The 14703-nt window shown below is 37.8% G+C and overlaps 1 protein-coding gene across 2 annotated transcripts in view; it reads left to right on the top strand.

Annotated features, from left to right (window-relative positions):
• syne3 (spectrin repeat containing, nuclear envelope family member 3) overlaps positions 1–14227 on the top strand; it is a 35728-nt gene extending 21501 nt beyond the window's left edge. The window contains exons 11-17 of one of the 2 annotated variants that reach the window (XM_084569024.1): positions 429–563; positions 1770–1931; positions 2345–2517; positions 2917–3313; positions 5146–5289; positions 6184–6372; positions 10797–14227. In XM_084569024.1, coding sequence (XP_084425150.1) covers positions 429–563; positions 1770–1931; positions 2345–2517; positions 2917–3313; positions 5146–5289; positions 6184–6372; positions 10797–10976 — 1380 coding nt within the window. In that variant the 3' untranslated portion in view covers positions 10977–14227. Of the gene's footprint in view, positions 1–428; positions 564–1769; positions 1932–2344; positions 2518–2916; positions 3314–5145; positions 5290–6183; positions 6373–10793 lie in introns of both variants that reach the window. The other variant, XM_084569023.1, reaches the window with a different exon arrangement.
• Positions 14228–14703: the final 476 nt, after the last annotated feature.

Genomic DNA, 14703 nt, shown 5'->3' with positions numbered 1-14703 from the left:
ACAGAACAGACCTCAAAACAGCAATGCACAAAACAGCAGAATTGGACTCCTTATATTGAAATACACAATGCTTTAATATAATATTTGGAAATGCAGTTTTAAAATCAAACGTCCTTGTCTTCATCACAATCAAAAACCTGTTACACATTGACAGCAAATTTTTAAACAGTACTCACTTTTTGGATGATTTATTTGAAGTTTGAAGCCACATTTATTTACGCACTTCAAAGTTCATTATTGTGTTAATAATTTAACACAATATTTCTTTAGAAAGTAAAGTGTAATCTATGATTATTGATTATTCATACAATTAAAGTTGTCTATTATGAACACACTGCAGTAGTATACATTGAACCACAGTGGTGTGTTAATGTCTTTTATTTTCCATGGCATTCTTTAACATTGTATGTGTGCCTGTGTGTCCTCAGGTAATCCAGAAGGATCTAGAGGACTTTGAAGGCCAAATTATGGCACTGGAGAGTCTGATCTCCTCCAGTCAGAGCAACAGAACTCAGTTTGAGAAGATTTATTGTGAATGGAAGCATCTGCACAAGGAAGTCAATGTAAGTGATGAAAGTCTCTTACTTATCAGTTCACCCGTGACCATCAGTGAAGCCTCAACCAGTATTTCATATTGAAATAAAAAAAATAATTATAAAAAAACTTTTTTTTAAAAAAATCCACTGATTTAACATTTCAGTTCTACCCTAGTATTATTGTTTGACTCACAATGTCGATATTTTAAAAACAATAGGTAGTAACCCACGATGCAGCTCAACCAACATGTTCTGGGATGTGTTTGTGTTATTCTCCTATCTGCTTATGTAGCTTCAAGCCCCTGATGTGAAGCAGAGATGAGGAGCAGGCTCCAAAGACCTGAAACATTCTTTTTAATTGAAGCACTTACACCTTGAGTGGCCTTGAGTGGCTGGCAGTCCAGTGATACCCTGGTTTTAATGACCCTGTGGGATAACCCAGTAGTTCTTACAATAAACCTTTCAGTGGCCAGACAGATACTGTATACAGTTGTGTTCAGAATGTACAGGGTTGGGATATTTACAGAATATGGCACAGTATGTACATACAAGTGCTTATTTTAACCAGAGCATTTGGACCTGAACAAAAACAAACAAACTGTTAAGGAGTCATATTTGACAAGTCTTTCCATGGTTTAAAGTCATAGTAGACTGTTTGGGGGAAATTCGTCCTCTGCATTTAACCCATCCATTCATGCAAAAAAAGGGGATTAGTGGTGGACGTAAAGGGAATAAGCCAGTGGCCTCAAATCTGCTTTTTCAACCATTCTGCCACAACTCGCCTGTAAGCTTCTTTCCTCTTTGTGTGAGGATTCAAAGTTTGTATTTGTTTAACAGCTATACTATGGAAGGTTCTCCTCATTTACCTATAGTTATTGCAAAATTATTGCATATGCAAGGCTCCAGTCCATTTGCAATCCAATCTGGCATGTTATGTCTGTCAGCTCTTTATCTGCAATTCCAGCCTGGCATTTTGAGAATGCCAATAGTTTCATTTTCTTTTACTATTTTTGACTAGTCAACCGGTCACCAAGACCCACTGAAAAGATCAATGAAGCATGTGTGGGCTGGGAGAGGTTGACATGTTTTACTACCTTGGTTTCTTTACCATTACCATATCTGGATAAAAAAATAAGCAACTAACCTTTCTTAACTGAGTTGCTCACTATTCAATTTGAGATGTCAAGTGTTTTCCTGATGCTTATTCAGTTCCTCATTTTATTTTATATTCAGGCAAAATTGTTTGAGAGTAAAAAGAACATTGAAGACCATGAAAGCTTCCATGACAGCCTGCTGAACCTAGAGAAATGGCTGATGTTTATGAAGCAGAAGATGGAGTCCTTCCACAGCCCCTCGGGAGAGTGGAGCATAAAGGGCCGCCAGCATGAAGCTGAGGTCTGTGTGTGTTCTTTAACCTTTGTGCTTAAAGGTTTAGTTTGATGTTGATATATTTATTTTTGCTAACCCTTACAGAGTGAATTTTATTTGCTCTCATTTCTACAGTGGCCGAGATATCTCAACACACTGCGACTTAGAAAAAATCACATATCGACAAACAGACAAAACACTTACAACATAACCAAACAGGGAAATGCAATTGAAATACCCACAACCCCAGCAAAAACTCACAACATCAGCAAGTTAAGTTGCAGTGCGTTGAGTTGCAGTGTGTGGAGTTCTTTTGGCCATTTGTATTTCAAATAAAATGTACTGCATGCATCTACCATATATCTTCCAGAAGCTGACTATCCATTTGCACATATAGTCATCTGAGTTCAATTCATTTCATTCATTGTATCTGTTTATAGAGAGAACTGGGGGAATTCCCAGAGAAGGAGCTTCATCTGCAGCAGTTGGAGGTCCAGGGTCAGGGAGTTTTGGAGAAGACTTCAGGCGAGGGACAGGTCCATATTCGGCGAGACTTGAAGCGCATAAAAGACGCATGGTTGAGACTGCACAATATGAGCCTCGACCTTCACAGGTACCAGAAAGAAATAACAAATTGAATGTTGTTGTCTGGGCCTTTTTTTGTGAACACATTAGCTCATGAATGCCGTTATGGAATTTCTTAACATTTGGCATAATTGTTCGCTTGGATGCAAGTGCACTTATTAAATTTTGGGGGTCAAAGTTAATGTTCAAAGTTGATGTTGATCTTGCAATGCTCTTTCTTGTGGCAGTACACCATCTTGTTAATATGACATCTCACTGAAGGAATTCAGTGAGTTTTTCTGACCTTGAGTTTATTACCGCTTAACATTTTGTGTCAGGAAAACACTGTATGAAGGTAAGAAAAAGTATGTTGTTGTGTATTAAACCAAACTAGTAAGCAAACTGGTGAGCTATGAGAACACTGAAGTTGCCTGTTTTTCTCTCATAGGCTGCTGAACAGCTCCACAGACCAGACAGACCAGGGAGAGGGTGCAGTGACAGGGCAGGCTGGGTGGATTCAGGGCCATAGGGAACGTGACATCATATTGGCAAATGACAAATACAGTGGTCTCTCCTATCAAGGAGATGAAAATGATTCAGTTGACAATAGCATTCACAGAAGAGCAGGAAACCAGGGAGTTTCTACTACTGGAAGACCTGAGAGTGATAAGTCAACAGAAGGGGAGAGCAGTGTCGTGGATGAAGACAGAGGAGTAGCATTGTCCACACAGGCCAGCTATGGTGAGGAAGGAAGAATGGGCTCCAAAGAAGACAACTCGGAAGCAGGGGAAGGAGCATTTATGCGGTTCAGGGGAGACTCATCCAAGAAGTCATTGATGACAACGGTAATCTTTTTTTAAAGAACTGTTCATTTTCTGTCTATAGCTTATTTGTACAGGTCTTGATGTGAAAATGCACTGTCTCTATGTATTCCTCAAGATCTAGATTTTCAAAAATACTGTGCGTGCAAAATAGTCCTGAAGTTTAGAATGTGCACTCTGGCAAGATTCTTACCCAGATGTGGTTGGGCTACTGCTCTATATGCATGCGTTAGATTTGAATATACATGGTCCAGTGTATTTTTTCCCTTGGTAGCACAATGTATATACTGTACAAACTTGGGGAGCACTATCTTTAAGCATGCTTGATTGAACCAGCAATTATGTGCACTACTTCAGGATAAGCCTGTTGTCGTTTGTCGCACACTCCGCAGACGTTGTTGTGCTCCTCCTCTGTGCATGAAAGAGGAGGGGCGGGTTCGTGGGGAGCAGTGCAGACGCTCCGGGTCAGTAGCTTGCCTGGAGCAAGGATCACAGCGCAAATTTGAACTGTATCGATATATGCGATATGGTCTAATTCCATATCACATTAAAAAATATATCGATATATTTTTTATATAGATATATCACCCAGCCCTGGACAGCAATGAGTGTATATGGTCTTGCAGATTATTCACTAGCCAGTAGGGGTAAGGGAACATAATCAATAGCAGCATGGCTTAAATCTCCATGCTGTTCGCACTGCTCTCACAGTGATGCCTGTCTGTCGCTATACAGTTAGGTCAATATGTTGTAAGTCTTGACATTAAACCAGTTTTGTTGTTTTAGATGGTCTCAAAGTGCAGACTCTGAGCTTCACTTGGAGGAAGGGATAGGAATTACAGCTCTTTCATGCATAATAGGGATGTGCCATCGAAGGCACCTCACGATTCGATTATGATTCAGGATGCTATGATTCAGTTATTCAACGATTAGCGCGATTATCACGATTATTGCGATTATCACGATTTTCGATGCATTTTTTTCCCCATTCAGGATTTCTATATTTCTCACTGTGTGGCTACTTCATACTTTTAAACAAGGTATTTGTCTGTATCCATTAATTAAAGTAACCAAACTAATTTATCTCCATTATATTATACAATATATATCCATTATATTTTCCACCTTGGAACCAACAGGAAAATAGTGTGCCTTTAGCAGCGGCCTTTACAACAAAAAGCTGCTCTTATTCACAACAAATAAAGATTGCCAGTTACCTTCCTTAAGTGCAAAACAGTTGCTGTATCAAAAGCAATACTTAAACAATACTACCATATTTTCAGGAAAACAAATAACATAGTGTCTTTAGAAATAAATAAGACTTATTTTAATCAAAATCCTTAGAGGTTTTCACAGATTTCTGTACTAGCGGGTCTATTACAAAAAAACCCAATTAGCTTATTCCGTTCCATGTGCGACTTGTGTTGTTCCTGTCATTTAGTTATTATTAGCGGTGGAAAAAAAAGATTCGGATCTGGCTCATATAACTGGCCATCAAAGGCGACTCAAGAATCATGGATCTAGACGTCTATTTAACCGTAACAGTGTACGGTCTTTATCTGATCTCCACTGATCTTCACATTGCTTTTATGATTTGGTGCAGTTTAGACCAGTAAGATGAAAGGAACAAACAAAACTAATATTGTTGTCTAATTTTGCAACTAAACTACACATATGTGCAGCAGTTTTCAGACCACCAATTACCAGGTTGTAAGCCTGGAAAACAAACTAATACACCAGGAGAAAAGTGACAAATGTGAAACAGAAAAAGATGTGGCAGAACAGATTATAAAATTACGTTTACATTGATTGTTTAGTCTGTACAAGATTTTTATGAGTTCCTTGGCATTTTGCAGGAAAGTAAATCACACTACGAGTCCAGGAAGAAGGAGTTTGAGGAATGGCTGTGCAAAGAGAATGAGCTTCTCTCAGGGCTACTCGATACCAAAGAATCAACGCTGAGTGCCAAAGATGTCAAAATGAGACAGGACACGCTCAAGGTGAGTTTCAGTAAACATTTGAACATTCAAGATGTTTAATTCCCTCTTCATTCAATAGTTGTAGCTGTTTTCTTCAAGTGTCTTACCTAACATTGCTGTATACGTGTACAAAGTGCTGGCTCTTATTTAGACTTTTCTCGGCCTACTTCGAGGGACTAACTGTACTTGTAAGAACAAATTAATCTGGGCTCTGTTTAAGAGATTATGAAGTTTGATCAACTGGTGATATTTCAATTAGTGTGGCATTGCATTTAATTAAAGTAACTAGAACAAGCACAGTAAAAGAAACCATTTCGCAACTGTTAGCAGTTTATTATTGCTACAGTTTATAGTGCTATTTAAAGTACACCAATGTAGAATGCTAGACCAATATGTCCAGGTCCTCAGTAGTATTTGTGGAGATGAGGCTGTTATGAAGTCAGCAAATATGTAGACCAACTAACTTCACTGTGATCAAAATGAATATCAATGGGCTAAGGCCGCACCTAGTTTAGAGGCTCAAACTGGGTAAGGTGAGCTTACTGTATTTTGTTCACATATGAAACATGTATATATTACTTAATGTTATCTGTTAATTTAGCAAAATCTTTGTTACACTGACCTCTTGTGGTACAATTTTAATTGTGTTGCACAGAATGTTTCTTGCCATCCTTGAACTGATAGAACACTAAAATAGATACTACTTGTCCAGTATACCTGGAAGTCTGTGTTTTATGTTTTATATATTTATATACAGGACATTTTAATAATCAACAGTAACAATAACTGTTAACTGTTAAATAACAATAAATAAGTGGATGTGAAATTGCTGGATTTAGCTCAACAGCATTTATAGTCCTGACACACCAAAAGAAAAAAGAAAAAGTAATAATAATATTTTGTATTCTGGTGCAGGCTCTGAGAGCCAGGGTGTGCTGTGGTCAGGACATGTTTCAGCAATTGCTCCAAGAGAGTCAGGACATTGAGGCTGTTTCTGGATCAGCAGAGGACATGGGCCTGGAGGAACTTCGCTACCGTTGGATTCTCTACAAGTCGAAACTTAAAAATGTGGGCGCCATCAAGGCTAGGACCAAACCAAACAAGGTGAGAGGCAGGCTGACAATTTTTGAGGCATTCAGTCTCTCTAAAAATCACAACAAACTTAAAGGTTTTTGCTCTATGAATCAAAAATGTTAAATGTGCTTCATGCACACTAATATGTTTTTGTTTTAAAACACATTTAAGTCTTAACATTCACACTAGTATGAAATTCTGGAAATGCTGCTAACCCCGTTCACTCCATGTCCTTCCCTGCTTCAGCCTTAATTCAGCGTGGATCATAGTCATTGCCGATGTTGCTGTCCTTGCTAATATCGGTTGTTTTGTTAAATTTTTCATTTTACATGTGACTACTGCAATTGTGTAAATTCCCATATCCACCTGTGTTATCAGTTGTACATGGAGTGGTATGTATTTACAGAGACTGTTTTTCAAACTGTGGTAATGGGTCATTAGGTCAAAAATTGCCTTAAAACTGAAATGTATTAGTATCTTGTGGGTGAAAAGTCATGAAGTCACCAACCCTCATTTTATTTATTTAAATTTAATATCTACATATCTCACAGTTTCATACTGGTAGTATTAAGCTAGATACCTCAATCGGCTGGCTGGATTTCCATGTTTTTATTTATCTATTTATTTATTTATTTTAATTATTTAAAAAATAGCATCTACATTTTTTACATACATACAGTATACAATAATAGTGAGCTTGGCCTCTCTTGGTCACACAAAAATGCACTGTGCTTTTATTTACCATAAGGTGGCAGTGTAACATTATTTAGGCTGCTGTTTGCAGAGCACATAACTGTGTAGGGGTTTTTGTCCATCTCCGTAGACTTTAAAATTTCTTAATTCCACTGTGTTACGTAAAGGTGCCCATGTCCACAATAAATAAAATGATACAAAAAGAAACCCACAGCACTGCCATCTTGGGATTGCTATTTAAGCAAAGCTATAGAAGAATAAGACGAACGGTATCGAAAGTAAAAGCAGTGGCAAGGAAATACTCCCTTTTAACACGGAAGAAACCTTGAGCAGATCCCAGCTCATATGGGGGGACCTATCTGCCTAAGGCCAGCCAGGTAGAGACAGAAAAGAGAGAGAAGAGAACAGCAGGAGGAACGAGATAAACATACATCTGTCATAGATACATTTATTTGACTACAGGCGTACATGTAGAATCTGATGATGATACAAATACAATATAGCTGCTGATGTACACAGCAGTTAAAATGCTATACAGTAATAGCACAGTAAACTAGATTAGAAGAAATTGGATAAGAAATTAGAAGACAGGAGCTCGGTTCCAGAGAAAAGAAATGTGAGGATAGGAGCTCAGTGCAAGAGAGAAGAAGGAAGAGGACATGTGCTGAGTGTATCATCCCCCAGCTGCCTAGGCCTATTGCAGCATAACTAAGGGGTGATTAAGCTTGATGAAAAAGAAAAGTCTTAAGCCTGACCTTAAAAATAGAGGGTGTCTGCCTCCTGAACCCAAATTGGGAGCTGGTTCCACAGGAGAGGAGCCTGATAGCTGAAAGGCTCTACTTTCCATTCTACATTTTGAAATTCTAGGAACCACAAAGATTCTGCAGTTTGAGATCGAAGTTGACTCCTGTGGGCTTTGGGGGATAACAACAAAAAAAACAACAACAGAGGCTTAGTTGTTGATGTAACCAGCTACTCAACAGCTCTTCTGCAAAGCTTTATTCATTTTAAACTGGTTTGTTTAAAATGCTTACACTTCATCGTTTTGAGGCTGGAAATACAAAAAGTGTTTTACCTTGAGATGTGACAGTGACGAGGCAATGGTGGGTTTTACAAAGAACCAGTTTTGACAGTTGGGTTTTGGCTTTTTCATATAAAAAAACATTGCAATAGAACTTATTCCAAGCAATTCAACATACTGTATTTATGTAATCATCACATTCCTGATTATATTGAGTCAAGGTCACAGTATGAGAGCAATAACAGTAGTAAGCTTACACTTGCCGTAGGGTCAGAGGCCTTTTGTGAAATTCTGTTTAACATGGTTATAAATTGAATTACAGTGCCAGGGCTTTTAGGCACCACTGTTATACCCAGCATTGATTAAAACTGCTGAAGTGATATATGTTTGTCTTTCTTTGTCTGGTGCATGTATCTAGTCTACCATAACAGTTGAGGTTGTGTTGATTCTAAGAAACACAGGCGTGACTTTGCTCTGTTTGTCATGTAGAGGTATGACTAGCTAGTTTCACATCCCCTTCCATCAATCATTTACCTTTAAACACACAGCCAACACCCCCTACATGACTGTCTTTCTCTCTCAATATCTCACTGCAAAGCACATTCCCAAAAAGACCCATTTTTAGTAAACAGATCCTCTAATCTTTTTGTAGGGATCTTACAGCCATTATATAAATCATGGTAACTTTAGGACAACTAGCACAGATAAAGTGCTGGCATCCTTCCATTTGGGGTCTTGTATTTATTATACATGTTTTTTTTTTTAATTATTTTTTTCACTTCTTTATGATAACATGGTACTCAACAGATTAGGAACAATGCTTAATGTTAATCAGATTTATGTTGAAGAGAAAAGTTGAACAGTAAAATGAATACCATTATTATACAAATATCCAAATATAATGTAAATATCCATCCACAGTTCATCATAGTTTTCTTTTTCTTTAGTTGTTCTGATAAGCCTCAATCTAAATCTTAACAGACGTTTTGCACCTTGTAAGATTTTCTTTAGGATTCAAGTCAAGGCTCTGATTGAGGCATTCCTAAGCATTTTTTGGACATCAAAATTTGTGCTTTGGATTATTGCTCATTATCATTACTCTCGCTTTCTAGCAGACCCCTGGAGGTTTTGTGTCAAATTTGACTGGCACTTAAAGTTATTTATGATTCCATAGTCATTCAATGGCGGAATGAATGAATCCAGCCAAAAAAATAGTTGGCCTAATGCATGATGCTGGTGTTTGTTAGTTTTCTTGCTGATGTGTTGTTTTATCCCAAACATACTTCTCTTCTCTCCTACAATTTTTTTCTCAGAACACCGTAACACGTTTTTAACACACTGGAGTCAGGATACGTGTTTTTGCAAATGCCCCAGCTTCTAAAATGTTCCAACCAACCTCTTGATACCACCCTGACCAGTTTCTTTTTGTCCTCTCACAAGGAGGACTGGTCACTTTGGTCATGGGTATATGTATGGTCTTAGAAATATTTTGCTGCCCCCACCAGAGGAATACCTTTAAACAATAATGTTTTGTTTTTTGTTGGCCCATGATCTTGAAGTAATACTCAACCAAGAAAAAGAAGAATAGCTGAGTTTTGTTTCATATTATTTATCTCTGACATGTGTCATTTTTGTTTTCAGTGGCTATATAGAAGTTATAATTTTTACATTAAATATAAAAAAGTGCATGTTATTTATCACCATGTGCCAGTATATAATGTATTTTAGCAAATTGTATTTGCACTACTGTCCAACACAAGGAATCATAAAGATTTTCCTTTCTGTTTCCTTATGTACCAATATTTTTATGCTGGACCTCAGTGCATTTTATGTTTGCAGCCAACTTGGTTTGGTTTAACAAATTAGTGCCAGTGAAGCTGGATGATGCAATGTTCAGAAGGTGAAAGATGGACGTAGGCGGTAAAGATGATTCACAGAATAACAAGTCTGAGAGAAATGGGAAACAGTGTTGAGGCCTGAACTGACTCAGTTTGCTATAGTACATGATGTCTCTGACTGTGTGGGTGAGATTCTTCAGCTTTCATCTTGTGATTTTTCAGATTCCCTATATTCACCAGGCTACCTCAGATCAGTTCTGCCAGATTGCAGTCAAAAACAGGGACATTTCTAAATATCTGTTCTGCTTCTGAGCTAATCAGTTATCATAAAAGTGTCACCTTGTTGTCGTCCATTCTAATTCGGAGACAGAAATATTCTGCAGAAGCACACATTTTATTAATGCAAAAAAAGTATTGTATTGTCTAAAAATTGACGAGAGAGGCAAGCGTTTAAAGTTTCTAAGCTCTTTGTTTTTTAACATGTCCAAAGAGAAGCTGGTTAGCTTTGAAATCTGTCTCGCTAACATCTGCTTGCCCGTAGGATCACATGGAGTGGTGCATTTAAATCTCATATTTTCAAACCCTCTTGTGTGCAAGTTTGTGATTAAGCAGAAGTTTGTGATTTTAGAGTAAGGCTGAGCACAGCTTCAGTCACTTCACTGAGTGTATTTTTCTTATTAAAAGCCTACCCTGGAAGGGAGCTGTCTTTTCTCTGGAACTTCGAAAGCTTTTAACGTAAAATATTTTTGTGTTGAATCTACCATTGGGAGATGGAAGTGGGACTAAGAATTTCAAATTTAAAAAGCTCAGTCATTCATTCTGGTTTTACCTAGCTACACTTTAGCTATACATCCATTTGTGTGTGTTCCACTAACCCTGTGATGCTCCTCTTCTGGCAGAAGCCTGGCTTGCTGCAGCGAGTGTGTCGGCTGGCTCTTCCTCTGTGGCTACTTCTCCTGGCGTTGCTGCTCCTAGCCTTCCTACTGCCCCTCATGGATGAAGGCAGCAGCTGCTCCCTCTCCAACAACTTTGCCCGATCCTTCAACATCATGCTCCGTTATGATGGACCGCCACCGACATAGGAAAACTCTGCTGAAAACACAAGACATAGTAACATCTGAAATCTCCATGGGTTATAAGGGAAATGTTGATTTGTCTATTTACGATCCCACACTCCCCTGCTTTAGGAACATCATGCATGACTGGCAGACACACACACGCTCACACACACACACACACACACACACGCACACACACACGCTACCTTCAGTTCAATCTAAAATCTGAGCAGTTGATCATCCTTGGTCAACTACCAAGGATTACTATCAAGGACCCACTTAAACTGCAGTAGGACTACAGATGCAATGCTTATTCATACAATTTAGAAATACTGAATTATACAACCATATAAAGTTTAAAATGTGTAAACTAAAGCTTTGTCAACACCATTGCCAAAAATGTCCCTTCTGTTCATCTTAATTACTTAATTTTAATAATCACCAATACCCAAAATCCCAAATCAGTGCCAGCTAGAAGATGCTTTTTTTATGGCAGCTTATTGAGAAATATTCACATTTTACTTACTCATTTTAGATTAGTTTGACATTATAATAAGTCACGTATTAATGACATTCATAGTGTGTTATTAATGTCATACACTACTAATGTACCAAGTTATCAAAGTTGGACTCAGTAAATCACAAATTCCAGCTAAAGTAAATAACTCTGTAAATCATTTAACACTCATTATTATGACTTGCCTGGAAATGTATACATTATTCATTCATGTTTTCATTGAACATTGTGGCCATTGACATCTGGCTCCTGACTGATTCGTAAAAGGCTAAATAAGTTGAGCTGAGGTGAGCTAGCAATGCATAAACAGACCAACTGTAATGGCACCTGTTATTCAAACTGGCCACAGCATTATGGTGAAGTTAGATAAAAATGCATGCCCATACAGGTCAAGAGCAGAGAAGATGGCTACAGAGGATAATTTCACTCCCTTCTGGAACCAGAACCAAAAGTGGCCTTTTGAGGACCTGCAGTTTTTGCACTTCTGCATTGGCTTTATTTTTGTGTCCCAAAGGTAGCATATACAAAGTTTAGTATATATTAATAGGTGAAACATATTTCCTTATAGCATGAAAATATTCTGTTATACCATGAATGTTAAAAGTTGAACTTGAAAACGTGTCAACTTGTCATTGTGATAGTGACTTGTATTTGCCTTTCTTTATTGAAATGAGTACTGTACAACATAGCCCCACTTTAAATGCTAAATATGGGCTTCAGTGATAAAATGTTTACATCATTTAGATCTATTTTAAAGTAGCCTCACCTCACTGTTCTCTACACAAGTTTCAGCCTGGTGGGAAATGGCATTCTTTCCTCCTTCTGGAAGAGACCCAACGGCTCTATGCCATAGATTGAGGGTTTAAAAAGGCAGTATACTGTATTTAAAATAAACCAACCGTCTTGGAAACACAGCCATTTGAAAAGAACCAAACTGAAACCAAGCTCTAATCTGTACTAAATCAAATAGGCCAGACCCATTTCCAGATAGCGTACTTTGTTGGAAACAGCTGGGTGTTGCAGTTTTTCAAAGTTATTGAACAGTGGTGACTGGACTTAACTGTCTAATGTTTAATGACAATGGTTGCTGATATGTTTCAAATAAAGGCATGTTTGTGTGTATGTATGCACAGGCATTTGAGTGAGCACTGTACCCATGCAGCTCCAGTCTGCAGCTCCACTCTGCTTATAAGTGAGAGGGTTGAGAAGATTATTAGTGTTTGTGTAATCTTTTCAGAATGTATCTTACAGAACCAAAGATGATTCTTTTAAGTTTAATCTGTTTTGGAGAATGTTTTAGTGTACAATCAGTGTTTTTTTGTGTTAAGACTAAGAATTGTAAATAGAATTTCTACCCTGTTGACAAGGTAGAAAAAATAGATGAAGGAAAATGGAGATCCATTCAACACACAACTCACTTTAGAGCAATGTTAATTAAATCCTGGGTGTTAAAAATATCTTAGGGTAGGTAAAGGATAAAGAATGTGTAGACTTTAAGCACCAGAGCCAGGTGGCTGTCTACACATGTTGCAAAGGGCCCTCAAATAATGCAAGGACTCTGCTTCCCACTTGGGTCGAAGTGTTTGTCAATGTTTAGGAATTTGATGAGAGGATAAGCAGAGCTATCCTTCTGGAGGTCACAAAAAGAGAAAAAAGGAGTCAAGTACAGAAACAATAATCAAGTAAACTTGTGTTCTCACATCTAAATTTGATTTCAGCAAATGATCAGTAACCTTAAGCTGATGTGCAACAGGTAGCTGGGCATTAATTGTGATGAATTCATTTGTTGTTAATTTGATCTTGAATTGTTTGCACATGGGCTTTCCTGTTTGTGCCCAGGACAAGTGGAGAGGAGGGGAGATAAGGGGTTGCATGACAAAGAGCGTGCCTAATATAAATCTGGAGACCTCTTAGAATGAAAGGCCTGCTTAAGGATGCAGAGGTCGCTCTGATTCAGCTTGATAGGTGGGTAAAATTTTATTTTGCTGTGTGCTTTTGTTGAAGCTTAAGCAGAGAGTTGTTAGTGTTGTCGCTTTGGCAATGTACAGGGATGGGTTTATTTCTGGTGTTGAGTTCAAAAATCAGCAGTCTGTCCCAGGTATGGCTTCCTCCAACTTTAAGGAACAGAACATAAAATATATACTGCATTGGGAGTAGCATAAAACATATCTATGGTTATGAATTAGCAAATATAAGACTTACATAAGTTTTGTCATGTTGCATTGTATGCTGGATAATAATATGCTTCAGTGGAACAGTAGTTTATAATACTGCTCTCCTCTGTCTTCTATTATGCATGTGCCCCTTTAGATAACCTATGCAATATCTATCTAGATCAAATGTGTCCGCTGATCATTTATGCAACATGTAACATCCTTTGAATCTCCTGTGCACAACTGTGTGACAGGCAATGGAAATAGCTGCTTTACACTTGCTATGCAAAATCCTTATAAATACCAGTGTCTGCTGTCAGTTTAGTTTTTTTTTGTCTTTGCTCTTTGTGAGTTGATGCCAGCCTGTTTTGTTAAAGCGAGTTATAATGGTTGATATCAACAACGTAACAACCATCACTGAAACTGAATATTCTTACAGTTATGGTCAAACTGCATCTAAATGTTGCAAAAAAGTGACTCTTTGTTTCAAATGGTTTGAGCTTTTCCACATAAACAGGTTCATGGATCTTCAGGATAATGGATGCTTCATATTATTAACAGCTTGTATTGAACCATTTCAGTCATTATTAAAGTGCTGGAATCCGTTGTGTGTGTTTTGTTTTGTTTTAGGATTTCAAGAATTTTGTCATCTGACTAGTGTCACTAATGGAGCTCCCATATTTTTCACCTCCTTTCTACAAAATGATAGGACACCAGTGGTCCTATTTGTCTGGCTGTTTTGGTTTGATGAATAGTTCAATGCAACTATTGTATTGCTTTTCTAATAATTAGTTTATATTAAAATTATCACTAGTTTTCTAATAGGGCAGCCTTGCATAGTACACAAGGCCTGTGGGGCTGCTCTCCTGTGTTCACCTGTGTCTCTTGTGTTTAAATTTTATGTCAGATTACGTTAGATCAGCAGTTATCACTGTCAGATATGCAAATATTGTGGAATTTCTATAGGCACCATGTAATTAGATCCATTTAAACACTGTGATCACTAGATAGCAAATACAGAGAGAATTTAAATGCAACACACATATCAGTACATTCCTCTACAGTTCCCATCTGCGTGAGT

This window comes from Chelon labrosus (genome assembly GCF_963514085.1).
Source record: "Chelon labrosus genome assembly, chromosome: 20".
In the NCBI taxonomy this organism is placed as follows: Eukaryota; Metazoa; Chordata; class Actinopteri; order Mugiliformes; family Mugilidae; genus Chelon; species Chelon labrosus.
The sequence above is the reverse complement of the archived record's forward strand: the minus strand, read 5'-3'. Positions and strand labels throughout refer to the sequence as shown.